The 18,270-nt window shown below is 42.2% G+C and overlaps 1 protein-coding gene across 1 annotated transcript in view; it reads right to left on the bottom strand.

The window, feature by feature from the left end:
- Positions 1–16,923, bottom strand: part of LOC103113059 (VWFA and cache domain-containing protein 1) — a gene marked incomplete at its 5' end in the record, with an annotated part of 58,510 nt that extends 41,587 nt beyond the window's left edge. The window contains 7 exons of the mRNA XM_060184069.1: positions 4,211–4,321; positions 5,887–6,068; positions 6,773–6,915; positions 8,678–8,846; positions 12,318–12,435; positions 14,525–14,648; positions 16,694–16,923. Coding sequence (XP_060040052.1) covers positions 4,211–4,321; positions 5,887–6,068; positions 6,773–6,915; positions 8,678–8,846; positions 12,318–12,435; positions 14,525–14,648; positions 16,694–16,923 — 1,077 coding nt within the window. The remainder of the gene's footprint in view (positions 1–4,210; positions 4,322–5,886; positions 6,069–6,772; positions 6,916–8,677; positions 8,847–12,317; positions 12,436–14,524; positions 14,649–16,693) is intronic.
- Between the last annotated feature and the right edge of the window lie 1,347 nt (positions 16,924–18,270).

Raw genomic sequence — 18,270 nt, 5'->3', positions numbered from 1 at the left:
GGGGGAGGAAGGTGTATCCAGGGAGTAATAATGACTGAAAGGTCAAGGGGGGTTAGGGGGCACAGACAAAGCAGCTAAACAAAGAAACCTCACAGTAACAGTTTGAGGATCAAGTAAGCGCAAATGGGCTTGTGGGAAGTGGTGGGGCAGCATGTTGGGACAGAGGTGGTATACCAGCAGCCCTGAGGACACTCAAGACTGCAGACTAGGGTGGCCAGAGGTCAAAGTACAGTTTGAAAAAGGCAGACACAGCTGGGTCCTGAGCCATAGGCCATGGCATCTGCCCATCTTGAACTGAGAACTGGGAAAAGCAGCCAGGGCCATACTGAAACACCCATCACCCACCGGGTTTCTGCTGACCAGACCTGAGTAAGAGGGAAGACTTCCTGCCCTCTGCCACGTCACCACACACAAACTGTAGGACACCACCTGCTACAGAAACCACGCCCAACCAAAACATGGGGAAAAACACACATGTCCAATGCCACAAGGATTCAGAAAATATGTCTGAGTTTGAATTCAGAAAGCTAATTATGAAGGCGATTCATGACTTCAATCACGGCATACAAACATAAAGGAATCCAGAGATCTCTTTACGAAGAGCTAAAGCTTTCAGAAAGAAAATGCTAGAATTAAAGGAACCCCCCCCCCCCCATAGCATGAAACCCTGTTTTTAAGAAGCCCTGTATCCAGAATAAACCAGCTTGTGAACAGACTAGCAGGACTAGGAGATAAAAGCACCACACTCTTGGAGTGAAAAGCAGCTGACAAAGAGAAGTCTGCACAAAACGGAGGCATTCTCTGAAATAGCAGACTCCATCCGAAGAGAATAACTGAAAGTTACTGGGGTGTCTGAGGATGAAGAGAAGGAGAGGGGAGCAGATAGCACAAAGAAATTATTGCAGAAAAATTTCCACACCTGGTCAAAAAAAAAAAAAAAGACATAGAGGAAAAAAATAGAGAGAGAGAGATACAGAGGAAACTGAATAGAAACTGAAACTACTGAACCTCAAACAGCTAATGCCAAGAAATGTTATAGTCACATTTTCCATAAGTCAGGACAAGGAAGAAATATTGCAGGCTGCAAAAAAAAGAAAGAAGCTGACATAGAGAGGCAGAACCATCAGGTTCTCACCAGATTGTTCAACACAAACATGAGAAGCAAAACAGGAATGGAATGACATATTTCCAGTATTAAGAGAGAAATTATCAGCCACATCTACTCTATCCTGCCAACTATCCTTCAAGAATGAAGAAGAAACAGAAAGCTTCCTTAACATAAAGAAACTGAAAGAATTCACTACCACCAACCTTTTCTTGCAAGAACCACTGAAAAGAGTCCTATAGTAAAGAAGTAGGGAGTCGAGCTGTAGCGCAGCGGGTTAAGCGCAGGTGGCAAAGGGCAAGGACCGGCGTAAGGATCCTGGTTCGAACCCTGGCTCCCCACCTGCAGGGGAGTTGCTTCACAAGCAGTGAAGCAGATCTGCATTTGTCTGTCTTTCTCTCCCCCTCCCTGTCTTCCCCTCCTCTCTCCATTTCTCTCTGTCCTACCAACAACAACAATAATAACTACAACAATAAAAACAAGGGCAACAAAAGGGAATAAATAAATAAATAAATATAAAAAAATTTAAAAAAAAGAAAAAGTAGGGTGACAGTCAGGCAGTAGTGCAGCAGGTTAAGCACACGTGGCGCAAAGTGCAAGGACCTGCATAAAGATCCCAGTTTGAGCCTCTGGCTCCCCACCTGCAGGGGAGTCGCTTCACAAGCAGTGAAGCAGGTCTGCAGGTATCTATCTTTCTCTCACCCCTCTGTCTTCCCCTTCTCTCTGTCCTATCCACCAACAATGACATCAATAACCACAATAATGTTAAACAACAAGAGCAACAAAAGGGAAAATAAATAAATAAGTATAAAAAAATAAAAAAAAAAAGAAAAAGAAGTAGGGAGTCGGACGGTAGAGCAGAGGGTTAAGCACACATGGCACAAAGTGCAAGGACCGGTGTAAGGATCCCGGTTCGAGCCCCCAACTCCCCATCTTCAGGGTAGTCGCTTCACAGGCGGTAAAGCAGGTCTGCAGGTGTCTATCTTTCTCTCCCCCTCTCTGTCTTCCCCGCCTCTCTCCATTTCTTTCTGTCCTATCCAACAACGATGACATCAGTAACTACAACAATAACTACAACAACAATAAAAAGACAACAAGGGCAACAAAAGGGAAAATTATTTTTTAAAAAATTAAGAAAAAAAAAAAAGAAGTAAAGAAACTGTAACTCCAAATGAGGATATAAATGGGAACTCGAGTAACACCACAAAAAGGAGAAAACAGATAAGGAAAGGGAGGGCAGAAAGGGCAGAGTGGTGTGACCAATGCCGGTGAACCAAGGCCAGCTACCGAAGACCGAGACAGCAGAGCAGAAACCCTTAAACTGCAATCGCCTTTTCTCACCTTTGCTGGAAACAGAAGGAAAAGCATTTGATGTAACTCCACATGCAGTTGGAACTTGCAAGACAGAGTTCGAAAGGGAGAGAACACGGTAGGAAAGTCAGATTGGGGGGGGGGGTGCACTGCACCAAAGCAGGGGATATTGGACAGGAGATGGAATAGGGGTATTCTGGGAGGAAGGGAAAGTCAGACTGGGGGGGGGGGTGTGTACTGCACCAAAGCAGGGGATATTGGACAGGAAATGGAATAGGGGTATTCTGGGAGGAAGGGAAAGTCAGACTGGGGGGGGGGGTGCACTGCACCAAAGCAAGGGATATTGGACAGGAGATGGAATAGGGGTATTCTGGGAGGGAGAGAAGGTTTGGGGTCCTTGAAAGGGTGGGAGGAGATTATGTAGGAGACACCTGTTACACAGAACTAGGAAACCATACATACGTCAGGACGGATGCATTGTAATTCATTTAACGCCTGAATAAATAAAAGGAAAGAAAGAAAAAAATACAGAAGATGAGAATTTACTTGCTTATATGTGAAATATTCTCCTATGGGAGCTGCTGATGGAGTCAAACAGAGACTATGCCCTACAAAGAAATGGCATTTGGCTGTCAGCACGGTCTTGTTGGCCATGGAGACACAGGGCATGATACTGAAATGCCACGCAGTACTGCTTCTCAATTCTCGCTCCCCATGAACTTGCGTTAGAAGAATTCTGTGGAATGTCAATCATCTGATATATAATGAGCTCCAGTGAAAAGCACAAAGTTAAGCAGGGAAATCTGTCTCCCATAAATTCTGAGGCGTCGTTACAGGTACTCTTTGCTGGTTGTTAGGGAAGGCCAGCTATTTGTCTAATGAAGGGATTTAAACAGTGTTCTCCTCGCCTTTCCATCCAACATCCTAACATTTCACTGACATTTGTAGCTTAAATACTGAAACCTCAGATGCAGTAAACACAAAGCACTGTGAAAATATCTAAGACAAATGTTGGGAAAGCAAGTTTCAAGAGGCTTCTTTATTTTTCAAGAGATAGCTCAAGGACAAAGCAAACCAACCGCTATGCAATTCTAAGAATTAGACCAAAGCAGAAGAGAGAATACATTTAATATCTTGATACTTATTGTCCCTTCGCTAAAATGGTTCTGATAATTCTTAGGCTGCCATTACTATTTCCTCAACTGGTTAAACTTCAGTTGAATATGGGATGAGCTCACTCATAAACAGAAGTTGATAAACAAGGTCTGAAGAGAAAACACTAAGCAGAACTTGGACTGGTGTTGGTGTGTTGCACTAAAGTGAAAAAGACTCTGGGGCTTAGCTTGGATCATGATGGCAGAGGAGGACCTAGAGGGGGTTGAATCGTTATGTGGAAATGTTATACATGTACAAACTATTCTATTTTACTGTCCGCTGTTAACCAGTAATCCCCCAATAAAGAAAGAAATAAACTTCAGTTGGTAAATTGTTCTAATCAGACATCTCTCTTTGTCTTCTGCAGAAGTATCATTATGACCACTAAGAAGAAAGGTAAGAGTTTTGCCTTGACTTAATCACACAACAAACTTGTTAGGCAACTATTTACATGTGTCAGAGGAAGTCCAGGGAACCAAGATGATGTTCACCAGGGGAGATTCAAAGGCCAGATTGCTTTACATCAAAGCTGTGCTTTTCATATAAAATAATAGACTGGCATCTATCAGTCTACTCACTTTTTCCAAAATATTCTTGATGCATTTAAGAAACGACTAAGAAATCAGATAAGAATGTTACCTGGATGAATGAACAGTATGGCTAATGGTCACGACGTACCCAGCCCCTCCGACATCTAAGTAAGGGCCAGTCAGAGAAATCAGTCCTGGATTAGCGACTGCGTGGAGATACCTAACAGAACAAAGCATATTATTTCAGGGTATGAACAGCTACTCTGAAAAATTCAAAGAAAAATACCTATCGTACATTGTGCTTAGGTTACATTAGAATTCAAAAGCAGATCCCTAGGAGAGAGAAAAATTAAGAATGATGGCAGATAGAGAAAGAAAAGAGAGACAGAGAGACACCTGCAGCCCCGCTTCACCACTTGTGAAGCTTTCCCCCTGCAGGTGGGGACTGGGGGCTTGAACCCTGGTCCTCGCACACTGTAGTATGTGTGTTTAACCAGGTGCTCCACTGCCCGGCCCCAAGATCCCTATCTTTGTATGCTTGACTATACAATCAGCTCAAGAAGTTTACAAAACCTAAAATTTTAAAAGATGGACAATGAATCTAGTATGCGCCTGAGGTTTTAACAAGAGCTATAGTATAGATACTGGAGAGGTTAAAATAAAAAAATAATAAATGTAACAGGAAAAATATAACCTGTCACATAAAATGTACTGTGGATTGGCCAGGAGAGGGACGTAAGAAGAGACAACTTAGAAGTTGGGCAGTAGTGTAGTGGGTTAAGTGCACATGGCACAAAGCACAAGGACCATTAAGGATCCTAGTTCGAGCTCCCGGCTCCCCACCTGCAGGGGAGCCGCTTCACAGGCGGTGAAGCAGGTCTGCAGGTGTCTGTCATTCTCTCCCCCTCTCTGTCTTGCCCTCCTCTCTCCATTTCTCTCTATCCTATCTAACAAGGACGACAACATCAATAACAACAACAATAACTACAACAACATTAAAAAACAACAAGGGCAACAAAAAGGAAAATAAATAAATTAAAATATTTAAAAATTTTTTAAAAAGAGCCAACTTATCAACAACTGAACTCTAAGCAGTACACTAGAAGCCCAGTTCCTAATCCCAACTTGACCTCTTGCTGTGCTGCCTGCGTACTCAATGTTTTTAAAGTGTCATCATTAGAAAATATTTTTGGGGGTCCAGGTGGTGGCCCACCTAGTTGAGTGCACATGCTACAATGTTCAAGCCCCCAGTCCCCACCTGCAGGAGGAAAAGTGGTGAAGCAATGTTGCAGGTGTCTCCCTCCCTCTCTATCACCTCATTCCCTGTCCATTTCTGCCTGTTTCATCCAATAAATAAATAATTTTTTTTAAAAAAAAGAAAATATTTTTGAATTTCTAGGTATAATTTTTGATAAGGGCATACATACACACATGCGCTATCACTTGATAACATGTGCAGTGAAATAAAATATGTACTCTGGGCTCTTTGCACACAAGGTAGGATTCAAGGAACTGAAAGGAATAAGCATTAAGCATTTCGGTCTCAAAATTTCAATGAAGAGATAAAATCACTGTAGACAAAGGAAACCCACAAAGCTGTTGTTAATACTACGTTAAAAACTATTCAAAAAGCGTGTGTCTACTGCCATGAAAGGATCTTCTTTAATGTGACTGACTTAAGTTGCTTTATTGCATGTACTTATCATGTCTCTCCAGGATTGGGAAGTGAGGGTGGGATATGGGGGGGGGGGGGGGGCTTTTGATAATGTAAACTCCTAAACTCACCATTGTCTCCTTGTGGGATCAAATGCTTTGTCCATGAGAGAACCAGGATAAATTCTGAGGACGCCATTGGGCGTTGCTATGTAACGGCGGACAATGTAAGTGTTCAGGCTACTCATTTCCATTTGTGTCATCCATTCATCTGTGACGTGGCTGGTAGCCATTACTTCATTTCTGACAGAGAACTGGGAAACAAAGAAAGCCATCGCAGGGATCCTTTAACACTCACATGAAAAGACAGTGGATTGCTGGCGAGACTTTTCAAAGCCCTCTTGTAGAGAAGCCAAGCCCAATTACTTCACAAAAATCTTTCCACAGTAGATGGACATGGCCAAACTTGGTTTTGAAAACAAAGCAAAACAAATCAAAAAGCATACTGAAATACAGTCAGCAGATGTGCGACCTTACTCAATTGTTCGTCTTAGGCTGACTGCACTGAAGAGGAAAAAAAAAATCCTATAGTGAAACACCACACACACACACACACACACACACACACACACACACACACACACACACACGTCCTATTCACCTAAACTTCCATCATATTTATCTTGGCAATAAGGTCATTTTATTCTCCTGGGAAAGGAGGCTAAGAAAGTTTCCTTGGTCTTTCCATCCCAGCACCCCCCACCCAGAAATGTCCCACTGCATTTTAAGGCCTGAAAAGACATTCTTTATCTGGCCCCCAGGGTTTCTTAATCCATCAGAGAGGTCACCGCCAGTCAGCCTCCTCTGGGCCACACACTTTGCCTTTCTGCTTCTCCAGCTGAGAAGTCCAGATACAGAGTGGAGCTAACACCACTTCAAAGGTCCATTGCCAGTAGCCCCTTTGCAATGCTTTCAGGAAGGGGCTGCACCCCAAACAGGGCCCCGTGGCGGCACTCACTTTGAGTCCTGGGTTAGCAATGAGGCGAGTGTTGTCACTGAGATAAGCTGTGTAGTGCTCCACCATGCGCTTTGTCTCTGGCTGGCTGAGGTGTTCATAGGGTGAGGAGAAGCTGCCAGCAGAGAGCATGACAGTTGGACTTTCTGAAAGACAAGCAAACAAAATAGGGTAAAGAACACTGGGACTTCGTCTCAGACCCAAACAATAGCATCACTGAGGCTCTGCCATTGTGTCAGCTTCAGAAGCTTCCAGTCTTTCCTAAGGCGGGGGTGGGGGTGGGGGTGGGGGATGGAGAAAAGTCCTATCTTCTGTCTTGAGGGAGCCAACAGTCATGCATGGGCCAGAAGTGATACAAAAATGAATGAATACAAGTGTCTGAGATGGTGTCTTGTTTCCTTGTGTCCTGGTTATTATTTCCCAGTGTGTTGGATGCTGTACTTAGAAATGAATGAGCAGGAATAGTTAATACCTAACTGGGTGGAAATACCTTCTTCTGAGAAAGTCTGGTACATGACTGCTAGATGCCACACTTTTAAGATGAGGCAGGATGGTCAGGTGGCAAGAGCTCTCAAGAAGCAGTCAGTATAATGGTGTCAGTGTTGCACTGTGGGTCTATGGTATTCAGTTAATTATGACCACTTCATGCTTGAGATTCCCTAAGACATTCTGATGACAGAAATCCCAGGTCAGGGGCTGATTACTGAAAAGTAATTACTTTTCAGTTAACTTCTTCCTGAATATAAGGACTCTGGCTTCGAGTCCAAGAGAGGCATCTTCTATGCTTGATTCTCTTCTCACCTGTGACCTATTGACTGGGTCTCCCAGTTGTATGATAAACTTCTTCCTTCATTTGGACTTGAAATATTTTCAACAGTGAAAAGAGAATACCTGTCTGTAGCATGGGGAGTACACACAACACAAACCACAAAGGCTTTTGTATGTGGCTGATACACACCAGGCAATCAAAGAGGTGGCCTCAAATCCTGGCAGGGACATGAGCCAGATCTTACGTCTTGCTAATTTCTGTGTTACATGGGAAAATCCTGTGTTTCTGACAACCCCCAAATGGTCAGTAGGTCATCAATAAGTACAAAATGACAGCAGGGGACACAGGAAGGACACATTTCCACTCGCTTCCTTGGACTGGCTGGCTGTCTCCTAAGCTCTCTTTTGGAAGATAGGGACTTGTGATTGATTAAATACATATGTATTTATTTATTATTGGCTAAGAAAAAGAAATTGAGAGGGGAGGAGGAGGAGGGAGTGAAGGAGAGAGGGAGAGAGACAGAGAGACACTTGCAGCCTTGCTTCACCATTTGTGAAGCTTTCCCCCTGCTGCAGGTGGGGACCATGAGTTTGAACCCCAGTCCTTGTGTACAATAATGCGTGTGCTTAAACAGGTGTGCCACCGCCTGGCCCTGTGATTGATAATCAGATATGCTACACAGACACCATCCCTCTACCTCCTTGTGCTAGAGAGCTCCACATCTGTGTGCAATACCCTGCACTCTCTCTCCTGGGCTGTCTTTGGATGACTAAAATCACTTTACCTACCTCCCCTTACCTGCTGAATGTGACTAAGAAATAAGAAAGCTGAAGTCTATTTCTTGAGCCTGGGCAAACTCTTCTACACTCCAAAGCTCCCATACAGGATTAGGTTGGAGTGGCAATTGTGATTCAATTCTTGCTCGAGTTTTCTCTCCCTTCTTGATGCTACATTCCCGATGTCCTCCGTGAGCTCATCCTCCCTGAATCTCCACCAGAAAGCCCTCATATTGGTGTCGGCTACAGAACCTGGGCCAGGGCAAGTCTTCAGACTCTTGCTCCCACTGGCATAACCAGATTGATGTGATGAGCTGTGAGGAGTAAGGTCAAAATAAAGGCTGAGCAATGCAAGGGCTTTACCTAGGGTTGCCAGCTGCTTGAAGTGGAGGCAAGCGCTAGGCTGGCCCAGAAGGTCTAGTCGGTGGTATAACACCTTGCTGCTGGGGACAGTGTTGAGATTCTTCAGTTGTTTGACAGGTATTTCTGGTTGGATCACCACAATACAGAGAATAAAGGAAGTATCTTGTACCTGCGGGGGGGGGGGGGGGGGTGGGGGGGTGGGGGTGGGGTGGGGGGTGGGGGAGGGAGATCAATATTGAATTTCAAGGAAAGAATGAAAGTTCCCGAGCAACACCTCCTTTGTTTATTTATTTATTTATTGTTTTCTATCCCCATATTGAAAATATTTGATAAGTGAATGAAAGACCAAAAGGATACTAAAATAGAAACTATCTCTAACAAAGAAAAATGACATCATATTTCCTGTTCTGACGGAGGTGAACACACACACATGCGCGCGCGCGCGCACACACACACACACACACACACACACACCCCTCCCTAACAGAAAATCAAGGAGCTAGTGAAAATATTAGAAAGTCATTGCTTTGAAACAGCAACACTAGCCCTCTTTTTCTCAAGTGAGCATATCACTTGAACAGGGCATAAGGATACAATACTCAGGGGCTGGGTAATAGCGTGGCCAAGGATTCTAGTTTGAGCCTCTGGCTTCCCACCTGCATGGGGGTCGCTTCATGGGTAGTGAAGCAGGTCTGTAGGTGTCTATCTATCTCTCCCCCTTTCTGTTTTCCCTTCCTCTCTCAATTTCTCAATAGCAAACAACAACAACAACAACGATCACAACAAGGGCAACAAAATGGGAAAAAATGGCCTTCAGGAGCAGTGGATTCATAGTGTAGACACCGAACCCTAGAGATAACCCTAGAGGCAAATAAAATAAAATTTAAAAAAATTTAAAAAAGAATACAATACTTATTTTAGTTTAGGCTTAAGATTTATTAACAATTATATAGCTGATTTTGCAATGAGGGTTTTGAGAACTTTTTTTTTTTAGAACTGACCTTTTTTTAAAAAAAATATTTTATTTTATTTTATTTTATTTATTCATTCCCCTTTGTTGTCCTTGAACTGACCATTTTAAATATCAGTTGTGAAGCCATGCTTTGAAGAATTCAGGAGTAGCCCAGACAGAAACTGGGTTTACAGTCTCTTCTCCCCAAATTCTCCTTCCTCAAGAAAGTCACAACCCTGTAAGTCCTTTAATACTAGGGGACAGCCAGAACCTCTTTGAAAGCCGGTTTGTAAATAAATGAAGAGAAATAAGCAGCTCAGTTGGAACTGAAGGAGGTCAGAAATAAAGCCGGGGGGGAAAATGTTTAACTAGGCAGGTTCGAGTTAAGTGTAATTTAAGGTTTATGAAGAAAGAAGCAGACTCTGTGGAAACGCAGATGATAATGGCATCTTCCTGGAATTGCTTTCAAGTCTGTGTCCAAGGATATTCAATTAGATTAGCAAGTTTAATCCTCTGCTTCCACCCAGCAAATTAGAAATGACAGAATGTTCTGAAAGTGACATTTACAAACTCCCCGTTTCTCATGCTTTAGAGCCATCCACTGAGTTTGTGTTTTCTGCTTTGTACATGTTCCAAGGAACCAACCAAAGGGGGAAAATTTTTTACCAGAATATATTTTTTATAATTGCCTCTATTCTGGAAGGGAAAAAGAAAATTACCCTAAGCTTCCTAAAGCAACGCTTCATAGTAAGTCCTTAGCTAGAAAGGAAACCAGATTTTTCATCAAACAGGTATTTTTATCATATTCTTACAGGAAAAGTCTTTGCAATGAGCTCTTCATGACTGAGGAGCCCCCCCCACCACCACAGACACACTGATTGCCTATGGTTTATATTTCGTTTTTATTATTTGTTTTGCACATTTATTTATTTAATGTATTGGATAGAGACAGAGAGAAATTGAGGGATAGGGAAGCTAGAGAGGGAGAAAGACAGAGAGACACCTGCAGCACTGATTCACCACTTGTGAGGCTTTAGTCCTGCAGATGGGGGGACAGGGGGCTTGAACCTGAGTCCTTATGGATTGTGACATGTGTTCAACTGGTGTGCACCATCACCTGGCCACGGGGTTAATTTTTTGAAGTGAACCATACCTGCATAAGACAAGAATTGTGTGGAGTTGTACCCCTCTTATCCTATGGTTTTTTCAGTGTTTCCTTTATATATATAAAAAAAGAATACTCTTTTTTATTTTTATTTATTTATTTTTGTCTCCAGGGTTATTGCTGGTGCTTAGTTCCTTTACTACACATCCGCTGCTCCTGGAGGCTATCTCTTCCCCTTTTGTTGTCCTTGTTGTTTATTGTTTTTGTTGTTATAATTATTGTTGTTGTTGTCGTCGTTGGATAGAACAGAGAGAAATAGAGAGAGGACAGGAAGACAGAGAAGGGGAGTGAAAGACAGATACCTGCCGACCTGCTTCGCTGCCTGTGAAGCGGCTCCCCTGCAGATGGGGAGCCAGGGGCCTCGTACTGGGATCTTCACACCATGTGCGCTTAACCCGCTGTGCTACTGCCCAGTTGCCTACACAAGAATATTCTAACGCCATCTGATAGCCGATGTTCCCTTCTGTCACAGCTGTTTTCTCAAAGATGTATTTGGTTATGTAGTTTCACAGCTCTATATTTATTCTATATTTAAATTAATCCAGTAAAAGAATCCATTATTATTTGTTTGTTGTATCTATGGATACTAAGTGACTTACTCAATTATTCTTAACCTACGTTCGAGCTAATTGGATTGTACATGGAAGAATCCATTTTATTCCTTAAGAGGAGTATCTCTTCGCTTGCTCTGAAATAAATAATGAGGGCTTAAAAAATATCATGTTCTGTGGTTTGCGAGGTGGTGCAGTGGATAAAGCATTGGACTCTCAAGCATGAGGTCCTGAGTTCAATCCCTGGCAGTACATGTACCAGAGTGATGCCTGGTTCTTTCTCTCTATCTTTCTCATGAATAAATAAATAAATTCTTAAAGAGAGAGAGAGAGAGAGAGAGAGAGAGAGACAGACAATCTTTCTCCTATCACTTCTCCCCCACTGGAAGCATGAATCAAAATTGTTTTTAGAGTACAGAAGTTTCTGGCTTCTTTAACTAAGACGATACAAAGTAGTAGGCATAATCTAAACATGATTACTAAGGCACAGCTTAAAGAAATTTGATTCAGGCTAGGAGTAGACAGCATACTGGTTATGGAAAGAGACTCTCATTGCCTGGGGCTCCAAAGTCCCAGGTTCAATCTCCCATACCACCATAAGCCAGAGCTGGGCAGTGCTCTGGTTTAAGAGAGAGAAAGAGAGAGGGAGAGAGAGAGAAATTTGGTTCACTTACATAATGCCAGACTATCTACCCATTAATGGCAGGCACAAAAGTCACCAGAGGGCAGGGCATGTTTTCCTTTCTATGTTTTTTATTTGCTTAGATTTATTCCTTCTGGATAACCACTGGGTTTTGTAAACCGAAAAGGAAATAATTATAAAACAGCCCTGAGATCCCAGAAGGCGTCTTCTTCCCAGTCACTTCTGTACCAATCAGCAGCAGAATCAGACCTCAGTTCCCAGGAAGAATGCCCCAGCCCGCAGCTCACCCCACCACCATCCCCCGGCACAGGTGACAGACATCCTCTCACCTTTTTCCAGGCATAGCTAACATTGTAGGCCTCCTTTCCAGTCTCCCGCAGCTTGTTGATGTGCCAAGACAGGGAGGAGTTCACTGGGACTGCGATAATCTGGCTGCCCAGAGGGAGGCTGCATTGGCAAACAGAATGAAATTCTTCAGGCCAGAGACAAAACTAAGCACTTAATTAAAGGCAGGAAAGAAGCCGTGAGTCAGTGACCGGCTCCAATTTTGAAGAGCAACGAAGCTCATCACTTTTGAAAGAGATAATGTGAGACTTCCAATTTTTGTAAAGCATTCTGTCAGCTCTGCAGTAACAAAACATTCCTTAAGTTCCACCCAGGCCCCTCAATTCTAATTCTTTCCAGAGACTAACTTGCCTCGAATCACTCAGACATTAATTCACAACCACTGAGCACAAAGACCCTGTTTCTCTACAGGTTACTATCTGCCAGAATAATGTCTCATGGCTGGAAAACACTCAAGCTGTTCTTTATTTCCAGGAAAAAAAAACAAAAAAAACTTTGTATATAATAGTGTTGTCAACTTGGGATGGACAGAGCTTAGAGAAACAGTTTCTTTGGCATGATGTGGAGCTGATCTTCAACTTAACCTTTCATTTTGCAAACATTTTTCCATCTGGTACAGCTGAAGTAGTTTTTTTAAAAAAAGTGAGATAACATATATCTAATTTTACTAATCAAATGTATGTGAATAGAGTTTTATTTAGAAAACGTTTTTCCCCAGATGACAGTTCAAAGAGACCTTCTCTGTTACACATAGAAAACAAAAACCTGGCTACTTCCCAGATGGAAAAGTTACCAGGAATACTTAGAATAACACTAAAATAACTCATACACTTCGTTAAAATGCTTTTCATTATCTCTATTTATTGATTGGATAGAGATAGCCAGAAATCCCCACACAGACATGATGGGCCTAGACCTCTAACAGATCACTCTTGCCACTGTCACTCCATCAGGAACAATATAATGGACCCCTTTGTGGGCCCCTATAGGACCTGAGCCTCAATGTGGATCAACAATGGTAGGGACTATTCCATTCTCTGAAGGGAGGTTGGGTAACATACTCTACCTACCACCCAAGGAAGAAGATGGGTCGTGAAATGAGTGCAGGTTGGAATGTTCCTAGCCCTGAACACAGAATGTGAGCTCAGACTTACAGGATGCAGAGGTTACATAGGTTCCTGTGCTGAATATGGGCCCCAGATCAAATAGATGGGGTTTATAGTTAACAATATTTATACACTTTTCCCATATTTGGGAGCTACTCTCTTCCCTGATCCAGTTTTCTTCTTTTCCCAACTATGACACCATCTCCCCAGACAGTGCCTTCTTTGGCCCACTTACATATTAGCTGTCAGGCTCAGGCAAAAACTAGTAAAGTCATGGGTCCCTTGGAATAGACCTAAAATAGACCTACTAGCTTTTTCCAAAATGGAGACCCCAAATCTTCATCTGCACTATTCCAGCTTTTAGGCTCATAATTAGTCAACAATTTGTTCTGTTTTCTAGCTTAACTCTTTTTCAGCCCCCACGTTCACGATGCTACCATGATGCCAACCTGACTTCCCTGGGCAGATGACCCCACCAATGTGTCCTGGAGCTCCACCTCCCCAGAGGCCCGCCCCAATAGGGAAAGAGAGAGACAGGCTGGGAGTATGGATCCACCTGCCAATGCCCATGTTCAGGAGAGAAGCAATTACAGAAGCCAGACCTTCCACCTTCAGCACACCATAACGATCCTGGGTCCATACTCCCAGAGGAATAAAGACTAGGAAAGCTATCAAAGGAGGGGATGGGATAAGGAGTTCTAGTGGTGGGAACTGTACCCCTCTTATCCTATGGTCTTGTCAATATCTCCATCTTATAAATAAAAATTAAAAAAATGTTTTGTTGTCCTTATTTATCAGATAGAGACAGCCAGAAATCAAGAGAGACTGGGGTGATAGAAAAGGGGAGAGAGAGACAGAGAGGCACCTGCAACACCACTTCACCTCTTGCAAAGCCTTCCTCCTGCAGGGGGAAGGGACTGGGGGCTTGAACCTGGGTCCTTGTAACACGTGCGCTCAACCAGGTGCGCCACCACCTAGCCTCCTTATACACTTACTTTATATCCTTTAGTGAATACTCATTTGACACCAATGGGTTTAATTCTGAGAGAAAAGCCCCGATATTAGGACTCTCCCCATTTGCTTACCTCAGGACATTTTGCCGTACCAATTCAAATTTGGGAATATTTTCATAATGAATGATGTCAGTATGGAGAGGGGGTTCTAGTAGTAAGTATGGCCTGGTGAGAGACGGATGCATAAGTGTATACCCTGAAACAAGAAAACAAAGACACGGGGTATGGGAAACATGCTTCCGGAGGCATAAAGGCGTCTACCATATTTCATACTTCAGGAACATACTTCAGGAAGCATAAAGGCGTCTACCATATTTCATACTTCAGGAGGCATAAAGGCGTCTACCATATTTCATACTTCAGGAAGCATAAAGGCGTCTACCATATTTCATACTTCAGGAAGCATAAAGGCGTCTACCATATTTCATACTTCAGGAGGCATAAAGGCGTCTACCATATTTCATACTTCAGGAAGCATAAAGGCGTCTACCATATTTCATACTTCAGGAGGCATAAAGGCGTCTACCATATTTCATACTTCAGGAACATACTTCAGGAAGCATAAAGGCGTCTACCATATTTCATACTTCAGGAACATACTTCAGGAAGCATAAAGGCGTCTACCATATTTCATACTTCAGGAAGCATAAAGGCGCCTACCATATTTCATACTTCAGGAAGCATAAAGGCGTCTACCATATTTCATACTTCAGGAAGCATACTTCAGGAAGCATAAAGGCGTCTACCATATTTCATACTTCAGGAAGCATAAAGGCGTCTACCATATTTCATACTTCAGGAACATACTTCAGGAAGCATAAAGGCGTCTACCATATTTCATACTTCAGGAAGCATAAAGGCGTCTACCATATTTCATACTTCAGGAGGCATAAAGGCGTCTACCATATTTCATACTTCAGGAACATACTTCAGGAAGCATAAAGGCGTCTACCATATTTCATACTTCAGGAACATACTTCAGGAAGCATAAAGGCGTCTACCATATTTCATACTTCAGGAAGCATAAAGGCGTCTACCATATTTCATACTTCAGGAACATACTTCAGGAAGCATAAAAGCGCCTACCATATTTCATACTTCAGGAACATACTTCAGGAAGCATAAAAGCGCCTACCATATTTCATACTTCAGGAACATACTTCAGGAAGCATAAAAGCGCCTACCATATTTCATACTTCAGGAACATACTTCAGGAAGCATAAAAGCGCCTACCATACTTCTGAGAAGTTGGGAACACTGAGATTGCTGCCCACAACTGAAGTCTCTCAGCATCTAAGACACCAGTCCAACAAAACCTAAACTTATGTGACCTCACATAAAACTCTTACAAGTATGGAGTGATGTTTTCAATTATCAAGTATCTGTCTAATCAGGAATATTTTGGAAGTACTGACATTTAGTTTTCACTTTGTAAGATGTAGTAATCGACCACATAAACCTTAATGCCAATGAATCTAAAGATGACAACCTAACGTCAAAAAATCATCTGAAAGATCACATCTCTGTGTCATTCCATCCTCAAGTCAAACTTCCTCATGTTACAAAGAAGTTGTGACTGACACTCAATACACTATAGAAGCAAATAGGTAATCTTTAAAGATTCAAATTGCCATTATAATGCCCCACTATTTTTCTTTACACTATTTTTCTTTCTTTTTAAAAATTATCTTTAAAAAAAACTTAAAAAAAAGTTAGCTTTATTTATTTATTTATTGGATAGAGACAGCCAGAAATCGAGAAGGGGGAGATAGAGAGGGAGAGACAGAGAGACACCTGCAGCCCTGCTTCACTACTCGCAAAGCTTTCCCCCTGCAGGTGAGGGCCGGGGGCTCAAACCCAGGTCCTTGCACACTGTAACATGTGCACTCAACCAGGTGCACCACCGCCCAGCCCAAGACTTATTTGTTTATTTAAGAGAGAAAGAGAGGCAGAGACAGAAATAGTGACAAAGACACACAAGGACCAAATGGAGGTCTCATCTAAGGGTCTAACCTCTATCCACTGTACCACCCCCAGGATTGCTACAAATTCTCTATTTCCCCACTTTATTTCTTAGCAACCGAGTATTTACAGAATACGTTCTTCACATTGCTAAAGAAATCATTTCTCTCCCCCTCTCTGTCTTCCTCTCCTCTTCTCCATTTCTCTCTGTCCTATCCAACAGTGACAACAGCAGTAACAACAACAATGGGGGAAATGATTAATTTTTTAGCAGATCACCTTTGTCATCTATGAGAAAAGTATAAGAAGCCAAAGAGTCTTGGTAATAGGTCACATCTTCAAGGATGTAAGCCAGGTTGACGTCCACACCTACAATTCCCAGAAGGAGGTTTCCAAAATAACAGGGTTTACTCACAGTCATTATCAGACCTGTGGGTTGAAAACAAAGAAAAGTTAAAGACTTGCTGAGAAGGTCCTGAACCAAGACTGAAAACTGCGTTCTGGCTAATCTTGAAGGATTGAATAAGTGAGGATTGAGTAAGTGAGGGAAATAATTGCCAAACAGAGTTAGCGCTGGGGCTTGAAGTTACCTTTCCCTGTTACCATTTTTTTCCTTTTTTCTTTTATTTGACAGGACAGAGAGAAATTGAGAGGGGAGGGGAGGTAGAGAGGGAGAGAGAAAGACACCGCAGATGGGGAGCCAGGACTGAAACCTGGCCTCTTGCGTGGGTCTTTGCACATAGTACTTTGCGCATTTAACTTGGCGCACCAATGCCCGGCCCCCAGGGAAATAGAATGTTTTATATTTTCAGGCATCTTAATTTCTCACTATTTTTTTCATAAGACATTGTAAAACACCAGTAGTACTAAGTACAAAATTCTATTTCATGTTTATAGCAGCACAACTTGCAATAGCCAAAACCTGGATGCAACCCAGCTGTCCAATAACAGATGAGTGGCTGAGCAAGTTGTGGTCTATATATACAATGGAATACTACTCAGCTATTAAAAATGGTGACTTCACAGTTTTCAGCCCATCTTGGATGGAGCTAGAAGAAATCATGTTAAGTGAAACAAGTCAGAAACAGAAGGATGAATATGGGATGGTCTCACTCTCAGGGAGAAGTTGAAAAACAAGATCAGAAGAGAAAAGAAAAGTAGAACCTGAACTGGAGTTGGTGTATTGCACCAAAGTAAAAGACTGTGGGGTAGGGTGGGGTGGGGGGAGATTACAGGTCCTGGAAAAGGATGACAGAGGACCTAGTGGGGGCTGTATTGTTATGTGGAAAACTGAGAAATGTTATGCATGTACAAACTGTTGTATTTACTGTTGAATATAAAACAGTAATCCCCCAATAAAGGAAAAAATGTGAAAAAAAAAAGATAATCAAGGGGTGGCAAATAAAAAAATTCTATTTCATTTGTATTTGAAGGAACACTGGAAAATTTATCTAAAAGTCTGGGTTACTGTGATGTCATTAGTCATAACTTCTCTGAGCCTTGATTTTTCACATCTGCTTAAAAGAAAATGGTGGGCTGAGGAGACAGTATAGCAGTTCTGCAAGAGGCTCTCATGCTTGAGGTTCTGTGGCCCCGGGTTCAATCCCCAGCACTGCCATCAGCCAGAGCTAAGCAGTGTTCTGGTCTTTCTGAATCTCTTTACCATTCTCATTAAAATAAAATATGTAAAAATTAAAAAATATAAAACAACAAAGGCAACAAAAGGGTAAATAAAAAATTTTAAAAAAATAAAGGACTGAAAATTCCTTTTAAAAATAAAAAAAATAATAAAAAGAAAATGGTAGTAACTACTTGACTGCCTTCTAGGGTTTGTTATATATATCTTTTTAAATATT

The sequence above is a fragment of the Erinaceus europaeus genome, unplaced genomic scaffold (genome assembly GCF_950295315.1).
Source record: "Erinaceus europaeus unplaced genomic scaffold, mEriEur2.1 scaffold_498, whole genome shotgun sequence".
NCBI lineage: Eukaryota > Metazoa > Chordata > Mammalia > Eulipotyphla > Erinaceidae > Erinaceus > Erinaceus europaeus.
Note: the sequence above shows the minus strand (reverse complement) of the source record. Positions and strands in the feature narration are given on the sequence as shown.